The sequence below is a fragment of the Atheta coriaria genome, unplaced genomic scaffold (assembly GCF_025399875.1).
Source record: "Atheta coriaria isolate IRGN ID8LTWV9N9 unplaced genomic scaffold, Caltech_Dcor_3.1 hic_scaffold_21_pilon, whole genome shotgun sequence".
Taxonomy (NCBI): domain Eukaryota; kingdom Metazoa; phylum Arthropoda; class Insecta; order Coleoptera; family Staphylinidae; genus Dalotia; species Dalotia coriaria.
This window is the reverse complement of record NW_027045463.1, coordinates 110,928-131,116: the sequence shown is the minus strand read 5'-3', so window position 1 is coordinate 131,116 and position 20,189 is coordinate 110,928. Positions and strand designations below refer to the sequence as shown.

At 39.2% G+C, this 20,189-nt stretch overlaps 2 protein-coding genes across 2 annotated transcripts; both read left to right on the top strand.

The window, feature by feature from the left end:
* Positions 1 to 404: 404 nt before the first annotated feature.
* On the top strand, positions 405 to 1,936 carry LOC135802416 (uncharacterized). The gene is made up of 5 exons (XM_065316001.1): positions 405 to 775; positions 832 to 969; positions 1,033 to 1,324; positions 1,388 to 1,548; positions 1,609 to 1,936. The coding sequence occupies exons 1-5, from the start codon at positions 574 to 576 to the stop codon at positions 1,869 to 1,871; spliced, it is 1,056 nt and encodes a 351-aa protein (XP_065172073.1). The 5' UTR covers positions 405 to 573; the 3' UTR covers positions 1,872 to 1,936.
* Positions 1,937 to 2,231: 295 nt separating this feature from the next.
* Positions 2,232 to 7,115, top strand: GABA-B-R2 (gamma-aminobutyric acid type B receptor subunit 2). Its single transcript, XM_065316000.1, has 9 exons — positions 2,232 to 2,542; positions 2,617 to 2,720; positions 2,949 to 3,265; positions 3,325 to 3,673; positions 3,726 to 4,108; positions 4,164 to 4,420; positions 4,479 to 4,732; positions 4,785 to 4,895; positions 4,954 to 7,115. Exons 1-9 carry the CDS (start codon positions 2,398 to 2,400, stop codon positions 6,526 to 6,528), a joined length of 3,495 nt encoding a protein of 1,164 aa, XP_065172072.1. The 5' UTR covers positions 2,232 to 2,397; the 3' UTR covers positions 6,529 to 7,115.
* The last annotated feature ends 13,074 nt before the right edge of the window (positions 7,116 to 20,189 follow it).

Genomic DNA, 20,189 nt, shown 5'->3' with positions numbered 1-20,189 from the left:
AGTACAAGTACAGCTATATTATGAATTTATAAAAATAAAACATTTTTGTCGTTGCACATTTTGCTGTAATACCAAGTTTGCCATTAAATCGAGTAGCGTTGAATCAATGTGAGACTACAGTTTTAAATAGTTTGTAAATAGAAATTACAATGAAGGCCTGATATAAACAATATAAATATGTGCATGCAATAATGATGAGAATTACTAGTTAGTGTTCTAATTTTTACAGTTTCAAATATCTCGTGCATTATTGAATCGCGAACCGCCTCATTACCTACATTCTGTATTCTCTACGCGCTACGCGTATTTTGATCCGACCTGCAAGGCACGCGGTTAATTAAACATCTCAAAGTTCGGCTTTAATTTGACATTTTCAAGCTCTCACGGGAAAGCGCGTGAATGGTGAATAATTGACGCGATTTTTCAGCGGCTTACGTGCCGGCGGCGTAAGATTGTCTTTTGTTCCTTGGTTTTCATCGTCTACGAACGTGATCTCGACCCGGGGACATTTTTAACAATCAAGCGACGAAGAGGCGGCCTTTACCTGTGGATATATAAGAGTTTTCATTGAATATGTCAACACTCGCAATGACATCGTCGAAGAGGGCGAAGGTGACGTTTGTAGTAGCTGCAATTGTTACTTGTTTCGGCTGCCTTGCGACACCTTTGCAAGATGACCGCTTGGAGATGGCTTTGGATCGTGTACTAGGGTATATTCTGGAGCATAACGAGCATATTAACGTGGACGGACTCTTCGGGGTAGTTTTTGCTCAAGGTGAATTAAATATTGGAATTATTTCGCTGCGTTTTCGAGTTTTAAACTTTTTGTAGTACATCTGGACGCCGTGCTGAAGAATAAGTTATCTCCGAATGAACGTGTTCGTCTGCAAAAGCTTAAAAACAAAGCAGACCTTATCTACGCCGTCATCAAACCGCATCTATACAATGGCGATCAGAACCAAATCACTTGTAAGGTAGCATTAGTTTATTTTATAATATTATTTTTAATATATTTTTGTATCTCGAATGAAGTTGTGGAAGAAATAGTTGATACGGATTTGTGGCACCGAGATATTGACTTTCGTCGTGGACTGGTAACACCAATGCCGCCGAAAACAACCAGATTTAGTTTTGACACTTATGACGAGTACATAGCCTATCTCAGCTCCAGTAACATGTCCGAAACCCAATCGGATGAATGCATGCTGCAACTTATTGCGAGCGGTTCGCGCACCTACCTTCACGAATGTCATCTCAGCAGAAATTGCCGCCATCGTATGGTGGATGATCCACACTACGACCCTACTTACGGTATCACACATAGGTGACTTAGAAGATTATTTATTTAATGGTTACCGCCAAAACTGTAATTTTGATTCTGTTTTAGATTATTGTATCTTCAAATTGGTCGTGCCAGATTATGCGCGATGAATTCTCAGTGGTATCGAATGCAGACCAGAAATTATTGCTCGTATATTCTTTGGGAGGCAGCGAAGAATGCAAATTTTGGTTTCCTTGATGAATTGGACGACGTCTTGTTTGAGCAGAGTAAATGAAACATTTTTGTTTTATTATTTACGGTAATTAATTTCTTCTGTTTTTGTTTAGTGACGCTGTGCGGTTATGAAGGTTTTGCGGAGTTTCTTGCTCCCGAATATGTGGAGCACGTGCTTGACGCACAGACGGCACACGGTTGTTATGGCATCCCAGCGCTCCAGCGCAGCGGCAGCGTGGAGGCGGCGCGTGTCCGTCGTAGTGCCAATCTCATTACATATGGTTGCAACGACCACACCACAGGTCTAGGCGCATCTACGCTCGCACTTGCTTTGCGATTTCAAAAAATGCAACAAAATATTTCAACAGTATATTAATGAAATATAAAAAATATATCAATTAACAGTACGTCATAATAATAAATAATTACAAATTATACTCATATACTTAAGGTTTTCTTAATTTACCATAGGCAACCATATATACACAAACGTAAAAGTTATATACAGAGAACATTTTGGCTCCTACAAAAGTGTTTAATTTTAGTATTAATGATTTTTTGTTTGATTTTTAACTCTCCTATTGTTAAGTTATCAATTATATAGATATGAATTCTATAGAAATAAGCATCGCTCTGCGCGTGCGTCACCTTTGTTGGTTGCTTGAGGGCAAGGAGGTCTCCTGAGCGGCCGCCGCCGCCTCCGCCACTACCGGTGGTAATCGATAAAGCTGTGTGCCCGCACGCACTCGTCCAGCGTACGTCGACCGGTTAGGCGCGAAACCGCCGCGCACCTAACCGCCCCCAACGCTAAACAAACTATAAACCATTGATAAATCGTGAATTAAAGACCAAAATCATTAGAATAATGTGAAACCTCAAAAGATAAAGACAAAGCAAGCACGATGTGGAGCTTGGTGTTAGTGCTCGCGCTTGGGCTGCTTGTTGGGGGCGGCGCGCCGCAGAAACCTAACACGGATGCTCGGCGTCACGACGTATACATCGCTGGTTTCTTTCCCTATGGGAAAGGCGTCGAGAACTCTGACACTGGTAAATCTTGATAATTAGCATCAACTGCTATGGTATTATTGTGATGATTACATTAAAAAATGTTGATTTTTTAGGTCGCGGAGTAATGCCAAGCGTCAAACTGGCCTTGGATCACGTCAACGAACATTCGTCGATATTGCGAAATTACCGCCTTCATATGTGGTGGAATGATACAATGGTAATACTAACTGTTTCTTCAAGTAGATGTCGTTGTTTATTACATAACCACAATTAACCTCAACATTGTTGATGTCGTAGTCGGGAAGACAGTTGCGGCGGATTGAGTTTTCGAAAAAGTCCGTTCACTGCCTGTCCAACCACGTCATTAATTCGTATCAACAACTATGATAAATTCAATTGTTTAAATATTCTGAAACGTAAATGTTAACTGCTTTGATTTTTACAGTGCAATGCTGCTGTGGGTGTGAAAGCATTCTTTGACATGATGCACAGTGGTCCACACAAACTGATGCTGTTTGGTGCTGCGTGCACCCACGTTACTGACCCCATTGCTAAAGCCTCCAAGCACTGGCACCTTACTCAACTTTCCTATGCTGACACGCATCCCATGTTTACCAAAGAAAACTTTCCGAACTTTTTCCGTATCGTGCCCAGTGAAAATGCATTCAACTCTCCTCGCCTTTCTTTACTGCGTGAATTCAATTGGACTCGCGTGGGAACAATCTATCAGAATGAACCACGATATTCTTTGGCTCACAATAGGTTGGTATCTATAATACTTGTCTTCTTCTCGCAATTACAATTGGATTGAATTGTTTTAGATTGGTAGCAGAATTGGATGCTCTTAGTTATCAAGTGGTAGAAACCCAAAGTTTCACCAACGAAGTAAGCGGAGCATTAGCTAAACTCAAGGAAAAAGATACACGTGTAATCCTTGGAAACTTTGACGAGTACTGGGCACGCGTCATCTTCTGCGAGGCATACCGAATGGAGATGTATGGTAGGCGCTATCAGTGGATAATTATGGGCACCTATGCAAGTGAATGGTGGACCAAAGTATCACCGGATTCAAACTGCACGGTGGATGAAATGACTGCTGCTTTAGAACAGACAATTTTGACCGATTTGCTACCTCTTAGTACCAGTGGGGAGATTACCATTTCTGGCATTGTTGGTATAAGCGAACTTAATTTTATAACCTTTATAAACTTTTATTTTTCAGACCGCAGATGAATATCATGTGGAATACAACTCAAGACGCGGTTTGGAATATTCTCGTTTTCATGGGTACACATACGACGGTATTTGGGCTGTAGCACTTGCAATTCAGAATGTTGCACATAAAATTCGTTACTTCCGGAGAAATCAAACAGTGATCGACTTCAAGTATCGTGACCCTTTGTGGGAACGGCTCTTTTTGGATGCATTGCATAATACTAGTTTTGAGGGTGTTACTGGTCCTGTCCGCTTCTACGATAACGAGCGCAAAGCAAGCATTCTTCTTAAACAATTTCAGGAAGGAAAGGAGATCAAAGTAGGAGAATATAGTGCAGCCACTCAACATTTGGATCTTACGCTTGGTGCACCGATGAGATGGATTGGAAAGTAAGATCTGTGTATCTTTAAAAATTGTAGTTATATTTTAATTTGATAATTTTAGACATCCCCCAAAAGATCGTACATTACTGATTATCGAACACACTCGTGTCAACAAGACTGCTTACGCCATTTTCGCGTCGCTTGCGTGTTGCGGCATTGTAATGGCGTCGGTATTTCTTGCGTTCAACATTAAATATCGCAATCAGCGGTATATCAAGATGTCTAGTCCTCATCTCAACAATTTGATCATCATTGGTTGTATGCTTACTTACACGAGTATTGTGTTTCTTGGTCTTGATTCGGGACTTTCCAGTGTTGGTATGTCTTCAGTTTTTGGTAAAATATATAGAAATAACTGATGAATTTATATTTTCAGATGCATTTCCATACATTTGCACCGCACGTGCTTGGACATTAATGGCAGGCTTCTCCTTGGCGTTTGGTGCGATGTTTAGCAAGACTTGGCGTGTGCATTCTATCTTCACTGATGTGAAACTCAACAAGAAGGTGATCAAAGATTACCAGCTTTTTATGGTAGTTGGAGTGTTGCTTGCTATTGATTTGGTCATTATGACAACGTGGCAAATCTCGGATCCTTTCTATCGCGAAACTAAGCAATTGGAACCTTATGTAAGTGTCAATCTATATTATTTAATGCATTAAATAATCTGAATATTTGTAGCCACATCCATCAAGTGAGGACATTGTCATCATACCGGAAAACGAATATTGTGCTTCAGATAAAATGACTATTTTCGTGTGCTCGATTTATGCATACAAAGGTTTGCTCATGGTAATTTCTATAATAATTAAATTTTACTTCAATCAAAATAATTTCTATTTTTGCCTAGATTTTTGGTGCATTCTTAGCATGGGAAACGCGTCATGTATCCATACCAGCATTAAACGACAGTCGCCATGTGGGAATGAGTGTTTACAACGTGGCAATTATGTGCATTTGCGGCGCTGCCGTTGCACTAGTACTCGCTGACCACCAGGACGCCATGTTTTTGATTATTGCTGTATTTGTTATGTTTTGCACCACAGCAACTTTATGGTTGGTGTTTGTTCCCAAAATGGTCGAATTAAAACGGAATCCGGCAGGTTCCATTGACCAACGCTGTAGGGCAACCTTACGCCCAATGGGATCAAAAACTCGCCGAGATTCTAGCGCCTCCGAAATGGAATCCAAAATGAAAGAAGTGAAAGCAAACAACTCAAGATATAGGAAAACACTATTGGAGCGCGAGGGTGAATTACAAGCACTCATTCGACGACTGGGCAATGAAGCACGTGAATTACTTGATTGTGCCACTGGGGCTAGTGCTATTACCGGGGCCAGCAGTGTGGGAGGCGGTAGCGTGGGTGGCGTAAGTGTAGGTGGTGACGGCAATCGCTTGTCTGTACCACTTCTGCGTAAAGATGCCCCATCCGCGACTGAAACCAGTGAAATTACCTCATTGTGTAGCATTAGCTCACAAGAGCAGTTCCATTCGCTGCAACGTGGAGAAAGTCAAAGCCGGCGTCGAAGAGCAGACTCTAAACCTGATTTAAATGGCGGTGGATCAATGGGTCAAAGCTTAAGTCGTGCTAGTTCTGGTGGGTTAGTGCAAAATGGTCACAGAAGAGAAAGTGTTGGTCTTGAAGAACCCCTCGTCAAAGAAGAACCAATACAACCACAACCTATACCAAGCAGACGCACTCCCGAGCTACACAAAGCGCAAACCTTCGATGTCGAACACTCCACATGTCATCGCGAGCTCCGACGCATGAGTACAAAAGGCGACTCCATGCCGCGGCGCTGTAGCCTAAAGAGCACCCCACAACATGAGAAACACCCCGTTCAAGAAGTAACCGGTAGTAGTACGACTTGTGGGCGAAGAATGAGTACACCTAAACGTAAACCTGATCATGGCACTCATGTGGTAGCTAAGAGTGAGCTTTGGGACACCGGTAACCAGCACACCCACACACATACACACAGTCTTTGTCGATGCAGCTCTAAGTCACATCAACGTGCCTCTCGTGTCAGTATTTCTACAGACGAGGAGGACGCCCCGACACATCACCGTTCTGTGTCGGAACGTACCCGACACGCACCTGCAGTAGCGCCTGCTAAACGTGGAAGTGCTGGAGGTGGTGTGGAGGTGGATCGTAGTCCAAAGAAGGACGCTAAATTAGCACACTTTCAGAGCACTCCGAATGTGAACAGTGCCACATTACGGCCAAAGGGGTCTGCAAAACATCGACACACCCGTGACATCTATAACGCCACATCTGAGAGCGAATTGCTCGATCGCGAGATACTGCCCATCTTTCAAAAGCTGCTCACCGAACGCAACAAGAGTCAGCACAATATTGATTATTCTTTCGGTAGGTCCTGTCCGAACATTTCAATCAAGTGCGATATTGTCGAATACCTCTAAGGCCTTCTTAATACATGTATGTCACTATAACGTCAATTTCGGAAGAGGTTGCATGAGGCAATCCCTTGAAAATTGACTAAAATACTCTCACCGAAACACACTCACTCAAAGACACAGTCAAACGCCAATGACACACACACTAATAGACTGTCTAAACTTGTAAGCGAAACAAAAAGACATAGACGACATAGACGATCGCATTTTATCGCAACATTAAAGTTCGTCACACGGCGGATTTCGTTCAATCGTTCAATTGACCATGTCTCTTACGGGGTAAACAGTTACGACAACGCGTATCTAAACCAAATAAATACTGATTGTGTTATCGCAACTTTAAATTCTCATTACATCTAGTTGTTCATGCTGTCCTCTTCAGTCACGCAACTACTGTTATATTATAAAACATACTTAAATGTGGTTTATTCACGCATACCATTGTTCTAATATTGTGTTGTTAATTGATTATTACATTGTTATATTCACCGAAAATAAGTATTTGTTATTACACCTTTAGGGATATTTCGTTGAAAGGCTGTTAGTTGATTATGTCTGTACAAAAGAAATATATACAACTATGTCGGTGTCAATTTGTGTTTATAGTTAGTATATTTAAATCCTACCGTTCGTTTTTGCATCATATTTTTGATTATATGTTTCATTCGTGCATAGTTAATGAAGAATTATTTCTAGATTCGTATTACTAGGGCCCTCTAGTAGCGACTAACAAAAAGTCGTGTTGATTAAGATGAAAGGATTCTCGTCGTTTCGACGTCCTCTCTTCTCAGCCGTTAATATTCACCGTGCGTAGTTTCACACCGTATATGCAACAACGCCACACACACACATGCATCTATATTGGTGCACAAGTGTGTGTGAACCGGAGCAAGAGTTGTGATTCGAACAGAAAGCTGAGGCATTAATTTTCAGAAATGCTGAACTTGCTAATATGGGCATTGTGTTTCATATTAGTGTAATTTTGCGACGATAAGCGATATGCATGGAATGTTTGCTTAGCATAATCACGTATTCAGTAGTCTTGTCGATTTTTAAACTCTAGAATTGACTGCCGGTGAATGTTACAGATATATGTTTTTCTTTGAAAATTCCAAATCGGTGGGTCAAAATTTGCCAAATATGTATACCTATCTTATTTCACCTCGGAACATAGTGGGATGCCTACAGTGTACGTGGAATCAAGGTCAATAAGGTGACGCACAGTCGCTGCAAGCCCCCCTCTATTCGACAAAATGCGTTGTGCGGCTTCGTGCTAGATTCCAGTTTACGCGCGGCACGTCGGCAGTTTATCGCTGGCTGTTGGTTAGGTTGCTTCGATCTATTGTGAACGAATAAAGAAACGGTTGATGCACAAGTGAAACATTCTCAATAAAACAACTCTTTTAAATAAAACTCGCACAATATAAATTGCCATGAACTAAACGTGCAGCAACAGCACACATTATCACAATACGTTACAACGAATTAATTTACATATAATACCAGTGAACCCGTTAAAAAAAACCTTAAATGTATCACAAAACGATACAAATATTAAATCCAAAAATGGAAATCAGTGCCTACGTTAATAAATTAAAAATTAATCAAAAATTAAATGTAATACCACTGCAAAGCAGCCCGAGATATTTTTGTTGTAGAGTAATATTACTTGAAATCCCAATGTAACGTACGTGTGACTGATTCTTGGTTGTGTGTATTGTCCAGCGGTAACTCGTTATGGAACAACTGTGCTGGCGGGCATGCATGTTCCTATGCGTCACCTGCCAACGACTTCGGGTGGGGCCGAGGCTCGTTAATTCCTTCTCTCTCTTTCTCTCTCGTTCGATTGCTTGGCAGTTCAGCCGAATTAGTTGTTTTGTCTCCATCTAGTAAATTGGCTGCAATGCCAGATGGTGCAACGGCCAATACGAGCCATTTTTTGATCGTATCTCAACAAGCAGTAGGGAAATAATGAATATTTCTACCTGGTGCCTTATAAAAAAATCCCCCTTGCCCAGCCGTAACGGCCATAATCCATAAACGGTCATAAATTGTTTTTGTTCATCATTTAGTAGTGGAACATTATGCGGGCGTAGCCGCCAATTCGGCCGTCTTCGGCAGTTCACAATTTATATCTGTGTAGGAATATTGTTACAAATGAATATATCTGGACTAGGTAGTTATTAATGTCTTTTTTACAAAATTTATTGTCAATACTCATTTCAGTCCATTTATCTGGCCAGCTATCGTTCAAATTTTTATCTAAACTGGTTGTCATGTAACAGGCACGAACATATTCTGATTTGTAGATGTAGTAAACGGTTGGGTTCTTAGAAATGAAAAATACTTATCAGTTGATATTAGTGAACAATCATCATGAATGTGGTTTAGGATTTATCACGAGTTGATGTGTGGTAAAAGACTAAATAGGTTATAGAAATTATTTGCTTTACCACATAAAGTAGAAGTGGCGCTCAAAGCTAATATTGTGAATGTCATCATCCACTTGGTGCTCTTTTTTCATCATCACGAAGTTTAAACTTTTATTCTGGCTGAAATGGTAACAATTTTGATTTTCACATTTAAATGATATTGTTTGAGCATAAAAAATTTGGTTTCAAATAAGCATGATTTGTAATGTTAAACAAAACAATATGAAAATTACAACATTTTCTTTATACCTTTAACTTTTAAATTGGAATATATTCTCTTTTAAACGGTTAACATTATGTTGGCATACATTTTGGCTTTTAAACCCTGGCTTTCCACTACCTCAAAGTACTCTTCACCATATTGGTCTTTAAAAGCCATACACTGTTACATATCATTTCCAATTTTATTCCCTTGAATCAGTTACAGAAATGTGCTCTCCACAAAGTATGCGAGCTCTTAAATTATAAGTGTCCGTAAGCATAAATAAAATAAATATATCAATAAAATAAAACCATAATGAAGCCACGGTGACACCAAAAATAAACATTTGACTACATGCCGCGTTCTCCGTTGGTCTTCGCGCGGGTCCCTGGTCTTATGGCCTCATGATTTGCTTAGAGTTGGTTTGATTTGGGGTTTGGTTGCATTTTCTCTTTTCTTGGAAACCTCTGGCTGGTAGTGCACGTGGGGCTGGTGCGCCTTAGGGAAATACTACCGGTCCAATCAAAATACTAACAGGGTTTCTAACTAAGTTTGGTCATTTGCCAGAAGGTGGCACGTTTGTTGACTTCCCCGGGTGACATTAACTTTGCTGATCTGCCCAGAACTTATTGTCCGTTTTCACAAGGTTTGATCCAGGGGGTTTTAGTTGATGCCGGGTTTCGGGTTGGTTCTGACGCTTTAACCACCTGAATCGCACGGCTTTTAGCCTGTCTAGCTTCGATTTTATGTTTGGTTGTTGCTTTAACGCCTGGTTGTTACATATGCTTGTTTGCCACGCGACACTGTTTCGTTGGTTGATCTCATGGCAAATTTAGCCACGTTACGTTAGCAGGTTGCTCCAAGTACTTCGTATTTTTGACGGCGATCGGTGATTTTGGCGTTTGGATGGCTTTGCGAAACCCCAAGTTGGAAACTCCGGTCCCTGTGGTTTAATAACGGCTTATAAATGGAAATTTTGTTCTCCAGTTGCTTAACGCGGTTGCTTGCGGGTGTAATAGACTTTCCTGGTAAGGCGATAATGATGTTGGTTCCCTCTTTATTTATGTTGCTCCCTCCAGGTGGGTCTGTCCAGAATAAATTCAAAATCTTCACAGTTTCGGGGTATTTTATTGTTTATGATGTCGGTTATACAGGAGTTTCTTTTCAGAAATATTTATTTGTTGTCGATTACGCCTTCATTTGGTTTATACTTTATTCCCGAACACCATGCGCTTATTTGATTTCATGTTGTTGTTTTGTATGTTTGCCAGCACTTTGTGAATATTTTGATCACTGTTACAATATAAGCAGTTGATCACATCGATAAAAGTTGTTTGTTGGGTGTCTTATTATCGTTGTTGAGAATCGCGGCGAAAACGCGAAATTTTATAAAATTGAGTTCCAATTTACACTTCTTGCGGAACCTGCGCTGGATGGGTTAGATGAATTTTGATTTCGTTCTGTGTGGATACGGAACGTTGCGATCGTTAAATAACTAGTTTATAGTTTGATAACAACGGTGGGTGTTTAATTTGGTAAAGTCCGTTTGTGGTTTTACTTTGATACGCTTGGGCGACGTCCAGAATATGCCAGTTACGCTCTTTGTTTCGTGCCCCTCTGAATTTCAGCAGCAAATTTGTTGAAACTTGTTCAATTGTGCGTTAACTCTCTGAAGCCAAACTGATGTTGGCGGGATTGGCGCTTTCAATTTTTAAGTCTTTCTTTGGTGTATGGAAAGTGGTTTTCATTTATAGTTTTGGATATAATAGGCCTTAGACTAGTGATTCTATAGGAACTTTGATGCGTAGGATCACACCTTTAGCGGTTTTCGTTAGCCACTTTGGCGTTTCCATGCTGCTCGGTACGTAAACCCCAAGACGGTTGGTGCGTTCCTTCGCGCAGTAGGTATATGACCTTCTAACGGTAAAATTGTCAGCACCATAATGCTATCGGGACTGGGGCTTTTATGTAGCCAGTGAGTTAATTTGGTTGGTAATGGTTCCTTTACGTTACCGCGCTTTGTATAAAGTCCGTTTTGTTTAAGAAGACATTGTTGATTGCTGCGCTGGGGACTTCAAGCGAATGTGGTTCATCTTATCTTCAAAAGTAGTTTGCGGAAATTCTTCCCTTTTACTTTTGTCGTTAATTCACCCACGCCTGCTACTGTTCACCAATGCGATTTGGTTGGTTTGCCAAGTAAGGGTTTCGAGTTTGACCGTTTTCAAACTGGGTAACTGAGTCTGAATGGGTACGTTAAATGGGAAAGGTGTTTTGAACTATGCAAGCAGAATAAAATCCCTAAGAACTCAATTTCTGAGAATTGCCGAAAGAGATGATCAAACAATAGAAACGATTTGTGTAAATGGGTTTAAAAGAGGGCTATTAAATTTTAAAATACAAAACCAGCAATGCGTTTTGTATTTTGTATTTATTGCGAGATTGGTCTTACACAAGGTGGAAGAATTAATTATTTTAATAAATTAAATTGTAATATTTGTGGGAGAAATAATCATAGTACAAACCAATGCAGGTTTCAGAGAAATCACATAAAATGCGAAATTTGTAATAGAAATAACCACCAAACCCATCAATGTAGGTTTAATAGAAACCATCAAAGTTTTACACAAAGTATTAATTATGGACAAGGGCCAAGTAACCAAAATAATTATGGAAATAGACAAAATACGTTTAGACACCAAAACAACTTCAGTCAAAGTAACAACAATAATTATCAGAGAAATTATCAAACCGTCGGACAAAACAATAATCAGGGAAGTAATCAAAGGAATCCGGGAAACGAGGACTCTCCAACTGTGCAGGTCAGTTCGGAGAACAACCAATAAACCCTGTATTAAAAGGCAGTACACAGATTGAGGGTGATAGTATTTTAAATGATAATATTGGGAACATAATCAAATAGTTGACAAACAAAATATAACGCAAGAAGAGCAAACTAATATTGTAGGAGTAGCAAATGTTCAAATAAGAACACTGGGTTCGTATTGTTTAACACCAAAGATAGATTCCACGAATTTTTCATTTAAGTTCCAAGTTGTTCCAGACGAAATTAATATTCCCTTTGATGGAATTATTGGAAGGGATATTATCTCACAATACAATGGTGTAATATCATACCAAGACCAAACATTTAAATTAAATGATTACATATTTAAATTACATACAGTCGATGCTTCTAATTTGATTTGCGTGCCACCTAGATGTGAAATAATAACTAAAATTAAGTGTATTTCTCAAGATCAAACAATTTATTGCCCCAAATTCAGATTTAATGAGGAAGTAGGTAATAACCAATGAATGTTTGACAAATATAAAAAACAATGAGGTGACAAGCTCAGTCACACGGACGCAACGAATCACAGAATAACAACAAGTGATAACGCACCAATATTTGTGAAACCCTACAGACTGCCACATACGCCAAAGCAAATTATAAATAACAAAATTACCGAAATGCTCAATGACGATATTATAGAACACAGTCAATCGCCATATAATGCGCCACTACTACTAATACCAAAGAAGTCCAATAAAACAGGAGAAATTCAATACAGAGTAGTGATAGACTTTAGAAAGCTTAACGATAAAACAACAACAGATGTTTATCCATTACCGAATATTACAGACATTTTGGATCAATTGGGACGTTCAAAATACTTTACGACTCTAGATTTGCCAAGCGGATATCATCAAGTACCTTTGCACGTAGATGATAGAGAAAAGACAGCGTTCAGTACCGACTCAGGACATTTTCAGTACAAAAGAATGCCACAAGGACTTAAGAACTCGAGTGCAACATTTCAAAGATGAATACTATCAGGTTTAATTGGAATAAAGTGTTTCGTTTATGTAGATGATATTGTTGTGTATGTGTATAATACACTGGTAGATCATGAAAAGAAAATTATAGATGTGCTACAAAGATTTAGAGAAAGTAAATTAAAGATTAACATAGAAAAATGTAAATTCTTGCAAAAGGAATGTGTATTTTTAGGTCATGTTATTACGGAAAATGGCATTAAGCCGGATCCAAATAAAATAAAAGCGGTGATAAATTTTAAAACACCACAAACGCCTAAAGACGTAAAATCATTCCTTGGTCTTGTAGGATATAGGAAGTTTATTAACAATTTTTCAAATATAGCGTATCCCTTGAACTCACTGTTAAAAAAGAATGTCAAATTTGTTTGGACCCCTGAATGTGAAATAGGATTTAACGAATTAAAACAGGCAATAACTACAGAGCCAATCTTATGGTGCTATTCTGAGCAGCACCCGAAGTGCCGTACTGTCGAACGAACGCAGATTGCAATTCTGAGTGCCCAACGGAGGTCTTATGTTATGAGCGTATCATTTATGGTTTATTTGTGTTTATTGCACATTACTTGGATTTTTGAGCTTGAAATATTGTGTATTTAGTTTTAGTTTTATATTCTATTACCATTTATTATTTTATTGAAATTTCCCGGCCGAAGGGTACGGTTTGCACAGACCTCCCGCACATTAGCATAAACATTATAAGGGTCAATGACCCGAGCGGCTACCCTTGGTCCTTCTTTCTAGTGTATTTTTACGATAAGTTTAGTTTAAGATTACTAGTGCTAAAATTATTTAGTCTTAGCTCAACCTCGGTGGAGTTCGGTCAGCCTTATGAGCCAGAAGTAGAGTTTGTAATTCGCCTCTTGGTCAATATTTTGTAAATAAAGACTTAGTAGAATCTTTGGCTCAGTTCTTCTTTCCGAAAGAAATAATAAGTTAGAAGAATCGGGTTGTCTGAAGAGCAAAGGCTCACAACATCATCCCTAACAGTTATGTTGATTGTTAGGTCTAAAGTTTGATGTATCAAAATGGTTTTGATTCTGTTTCATAAATTCATAAATATTTTCATGTTGGAATTCAATACATAAACTATCTGTATCCATGTATAATAATTTTGATAATTTTCCAGGAAATTTTTCTTTTACAAAGCTATAAAAGAAATCATACATTAATGTTTTGGATATGTCTAAAATTGAAAATCCTATGTAAATAGGTTTATTATAAAAAATACTAGTTTTATTTAATTGAATTGAAACAAAGTTTTTAGAAAACTGTTTCAGACTATGGAAATTTGGTTTAGCAATTAACGTTGCTGCTCCTAAATGTCGTCCACTATTTGACCAGGCTGTAACAAGCTTTCCGTCCACATGTTTTCTTATATTCTCCATCGTTTTTCGAAAAATAGAGTTGTTTAATAATTTAAAATAATCTTTTTCAAAATTTTCGTTGAAATGAGTAGCACTACTTAGGTAGATGTCACATAAATTACAGTAAAATGTTTCATCAATTTTACGTTTGACTCCTTGATTTGGTTGCAGAGATCCATTATAGTTGATGGTTTGACACATTATATTGAGAAGTGTTAACGGTGTGATTGACGATGATGAACTGATTTGATGTGCTTTTGTATGCTTCTTTTCAATATGATTTTTATAGTGTTCTGTTCGTTTACTTTGGAAAGAACAATACACACATTTAAGCCAAAAATTTTCATCATGTTGTTTAACATGTCGTTTAAAATTATTAGCACGAGTAAACACTTTGAAACAGTTCTCACATGTATACATGTTGAAGCAGAAATGGCTAACTTTTCCATGGTTCTATACGATTTTTATTTAAAAAAACATGCGGGTATGACTCATTTCTGATCCAGTAGTAATTTTGATAGTTCAAACTTTGAGTATTATCTCACTATCCAATTATCAAGATATCACAGTTAGTTAGGTATCATAAGGTGCCAATCACACACATTGTGTCATTAATGATTGACATGAAATATTTTATGTTGCTGCTTTTTATGTTATTACTTGTATCCTGGACATGTTTTCATGCTGTTTGATCAGCATTTGTTCTAGTACTTGATGTGACATGTATTCAAATTTTTGTATTCTTCGTTTAAAGTGACATCGGTCATATACATAACGCATCCAATTATCAAGATTGTCACAGTTAGTTGGTTCATAGTACCATATGGTAACTAGATCATTAAAGTGCACACGTGTCATGATGCATATATTAATTAATTGAACACTTTTAACGGTTTAATCGTTATTATAACGGCCTAAATATGAGTCACAAACAGAACAATAATGATTTCTAACCTTACATGATTCCAAACTGTATGGAATACAACTTAGCAGACAGTACTGCTACGTCGTTAAAAGCAATCAATGAGGATGAAGTCTTTGGTTCAGTTTGGTTCATAAGTATTAATAACCATATTGCAATTGGTACAAAAATATTCTTGTGACTCCAAAACACATTTTTGCTAACATAATATTATATAAAACAAATTTAGTTACATTAAAAGTATAAAACGTTACAGTTTATTCCGTGTTTTCTTCTCCTTGAAGAATCTGCATTTTGAATACTTGGGTTTTAATTGAATCACATGAAGTATTGTCAGCAATCCATTTGTTTTCAATGTTATCAATGCATCATAAGGTCGTTTTTCAGAAAATATGTCAACAAGTTCATAAATTTCTTCAACTGATAACTGTTTTAAATCACCTTTTTCTGAAATATAATACACAGACATGTTTACTTGACAAAGTTCAAATCAATAATAACTAAATTTCGCAGCCTACCTGCTTTTATTCTATTTATCATCAGCAAATGTAGGTTCAAGTTCCAATTCACTGACTAATTGTGAAAACCATGCACTGTCATTATCATAAGACCAACGCTTCTTTAATTTTAACAATTCTTTATATGGTTTATCCTTCAAAAATATGTTAATTAAATCACAAAACTTTCTTCAATTGACAATTGTATATTGTATAAAACACCATTATGTTTATAGTAAAAACACATCTTGACTATTCAAAGGTTAAGGCAAGACTAAAGGATAAAAAATAAAAATTTACTGAAATAAAATTATGTTGTGACTCACTGTAAACTGTAATATATTGAAAAAAAAATGTTATTTCACTCCAATAGATTTATTTATTGGCACAACTGGTTTATCGTCTTCGCTGTCATCATCTTCATCGTTGCGGACAAATCGAAGTGGCACAATGTTGTTTTTTTAGGAACCTTACCTATTTGAACACTTTTGCGCATAGATGATGATGCTGCGTTGAAGGCCGGAGTTTTAATGTCTCTGTCTCTCTCTCTCTCTCATCATCCCACCCTGTTTGTTTAAGGTTTACTAATATTTTATTATAGTCCTCAAAAAACCCTAGTAACATAGTCAAAGGAATACAAATATTAAACTTATTTCCGTTCAATGTAGGGGGAAGTCCCCTAGTGGCGGACACCTTAGGTTATTTATAAATAAAACACGAAATATTTTAAGAAATGTTTATTAAATTATGACATAGTAGATAACAAAGTTAGAAATCAAATTAAAATAACAAAAGTGCAACCTCTGTTAAAAAATAATTAATACTATCAATCAAACTTTGGTAATAAAAAGTATAGTTTTAAAAAGTGGCACCTAGTACCGGACACATATTTGTGCCATACCCCTAGCACCGGACAATTCAAAAAAACGTGCATCGATCACATATGTAGCCATCTCCACACTCTGGACTGTCTGCATGTTTACTGTCCGGCGCTAAGGGACAACTTAGTGTCCGGTGCTAAGGGACAGAGATTTTCGTTCATTAGGTGGTACCTACTAAAATTGTTTAAAGGATCTAATAATATTCTACCATTTTACGGATAACAATCAAGTAATACTTTTATCTTTGAATACCACTCAAATGTAAATCCATAAATATACTAGAATTACTTACATTGATATTTAGGTGACGGTGTGATTTTGCGCCTGAAACAGCAAACGGCTGCTCCCGCCGGTGGCCGTGTGCGTCACTGGCGAGCCACGGCGCGTGATCCTGTACCTGTGTGCCCCCCGCACCCCTTTCACTTGTTTTTTGAAATTAAAAGATTTAAACTGGCTTAAGAAATAATCAATATTCAAGTTGTAAATTATTAGAATAGAAATTATTTCTTACCTAACCCAGTTCCCCTTCTGCATTATTTGGATACAATCCAAATAATCTTTATGAAGTGATGACGGCCACAATGCATTACATGGTCCACACTTCCACCCCACGGGTTTTTTTTTCATATCCTTTTCGAACATTTTCAACGTTCCATTCATAAAGCTTTTTATGCCTCTCATTCCCAACAATGTCTAACCCACAGCTTAAATTATACATTTTTTTCATAAATTCATAAATATTCTCATGTTGGAATTCAATGCATAAACTATCTGTATCCATGTATAATAATTTTGATAATTTTCCAGGAAATTTTTCCTTTACAAAGCTATAAAAGAAATCATACATTAATGTTTTAGATATATCTAAAATTGAAAATCCTATGTAAATAGGTTTGTTATAAAAAATACTAGTTTTATTTAATTGAATTGAAACCAAGTTTTTAGAAAACTGTTTCAGACTATGGAAATTTGGTTTTGCAATTAGCGTCGCTGCTCCTAAATGTTGCCCACTATTTGACCAGGATGTAACAAGCTTTACGTCCACATGTTTTCTTATATTCTCCATTGTCCCTGCAGCACAAATTGCCCTCGGCGTCGCTCGCAGAGTGGCCGGCTTCGGAACGGGGCCTGCCGGGGCGGCGACGGAGGCGGTGGCATCAGGGGAGTGGCGGTGGCGGGTTGGAGATGCTCGCGCCCGTCTTGCCCAGCCACTGCGGCTTCGTTTTGGTGCCGCACTCTGGGTCCGGCGGCAGGAGGCATTGACCGTAGCCAGCCGCTCCCGGCGTCCTTGCCGGCAACGTCCAGGAACAGCTTGCGCCAATGACGCCCGGAATGTCGAGCGGATGCAACTTCTTCTTCGTAGGTGGCGGGGCGGCAGGCGCAATACAGCGCCATGAGCAGATCCGTTGGCGGCGTATCTCGGCAGTCATGGCGATTAGTTGCTCGGCCTGCGACTTCCAGCTGCTCGCGCAGCACTGGAAAGATCACACTCAGGTCACTCGGATGGGAGGCGGCGGACAGCGGGGCCGGCGGAGGAGGCGTGGGCTCCGTGTGAAGTCTCTGAGGCTGCGGATAATTTGGCTCGACCGGCGACGGGGCGCGCATAAAGCGGCGGCACGGAGCCCGCGACGAGCGCAGAAGTCGCCCGGTGGGCAGCGTCGCCGTGGAGGGTGGTGGTGAGGAGGCGGCTGCGGACGACGGAGCCGTTCGCTTTAATCGGACGTGCGGGCACGTTCGACAGAACGGCAAATCATCATCGAGCAGCTTCGCTCGAACGCGCCTGCTGCGAGCAGTTTTGCGCCATCGCGCGATTTGGATTTTAAGAAATAATATGCAGGACTTCCCGCCAGGCGTTGCGGCGGAGTTCGAGGCGGTGCAGAAAGAAACTCGAAATAAATTCTTATAAAGCTGTACCCAGGCCGGTGCCGCCGTCGTTCGGGTGGGGTTGGGGGAGGGAGAACTGGAAACCAATCGATCGGCTGAAAGCCGATAAACTATAACCCTATAACTGTTATAGGGTTTGGTTGTCGACGCTAGTTGCAGAGATTCTTCTCTTTCTTCTATATATAGAATCTATAGTATCTCGGAGGTACTTGATACCGTTTTCCAAGTCTACAACAGTTTGAAGTTGGACAAAATTTATTTTTAAATATATCCTGATATTTTTTCCAGCTAACTCTTGGTTTTGGTTGATTTCGTGCTGTCCTCCAGAGGGTGGAAGCGTCAAGTTGTATGAGGGTTGGGGAGTGATCTGATGACAAGTCAGTAACTGGTTCGAGTTTTAATTGATGGCGATTTATATTTCTGATGATTGCGAAGTCAATCACATCTGGATTTTTTCTGCGATCAGTTGTGTATGTTTGGGGTGCCAGCAGAGATAAGCAGTCTAGATTTATTTTACGAGCGGCCTTAAGTTGCTTTCCTCTTAGCGTGGTTAATCTGGACCCCATTGGGGTGATTTAGCGTTAAAATCTCCGCCATAATGAATTGGGTACTAAAACAGTTGAACATATTTGAGAATAGGTCGGCTGTGATGCAATATTTAGGAGGGACAGTATGTGGATGATGGCAGATTCAAGGGGTTTTATTTCATCAATTTGAATTGCAGTGTATTTCAGAGTATCTGGTCTGTAGGTTTGAAGAAGGAGGCTATGGTGACCGGATTCGTTTTTATTAAAATAGCAGTTCCCCGCAAGGTTGTCGTCCGGGTGGTTATTTGCGTGGCTGGTGTACCCATGGATCTTAAAATTGCTTATTAAAGTGATTGGGTTTCTGATATCAACTTGTGATATCAATTTCCCGGATTTAAGGGAATAGTTCCAGTTCATTTTGTAGTTGGCAATGCCGTTTGAGTTCCATTGTTCTTATTTTGATTTTGGTAGTCATGGCCTCATTAATTTGGAAGTGGTTGCATTTATTTGTTTCTGCATCTCACCATCTGTTGCATAAGAGCCGTCAGTTGCTGTATGGTGTTGGGGATCATCATGATCTGATTTTGACTTCTTGATTTGGCTGCTGTGGCGGAGTCGATGAACTGCTTTGCGTAGCTGTAATGTTGGTTTATACCTGGGTAGATTTTCGTTTGTTCGGTTCCACCTTGCCGGGCTGGTTGAGAGTGGGTTTGGTGCTGAAAATGGTTTTGCACTTTTTGTCTGTTGGAGAATGTGCTCTGTAGACGACGCAGGCTCTGTAGTTTGCCGGTATGGTTGCCTACGCAATTGCTGCACTTTTAGCATAGGGTTGTTGGGATCATTTGTGCAGTCTTGGATTAGATGGTTTCCTCCACAACCTACGCAGATTGCTGAAGTTTGCAGTACCTTTTCGTGTGCCCAGATTCTTGGCTTAGTGAAGCACATTGAACTGGACCTGACCTTTTGTACGGTTTTCTGCCTTAATTTTCACCACGGAGCACATATTTTTAACTCAAATATGGGATGGATTTTACCTTTTTCAACATGGCCGGATTCAGGGGCCAGTTCTACTTTGAACGCCAGGTTTGCGGTATTTTTTGTTTATTCAATATGTTTAT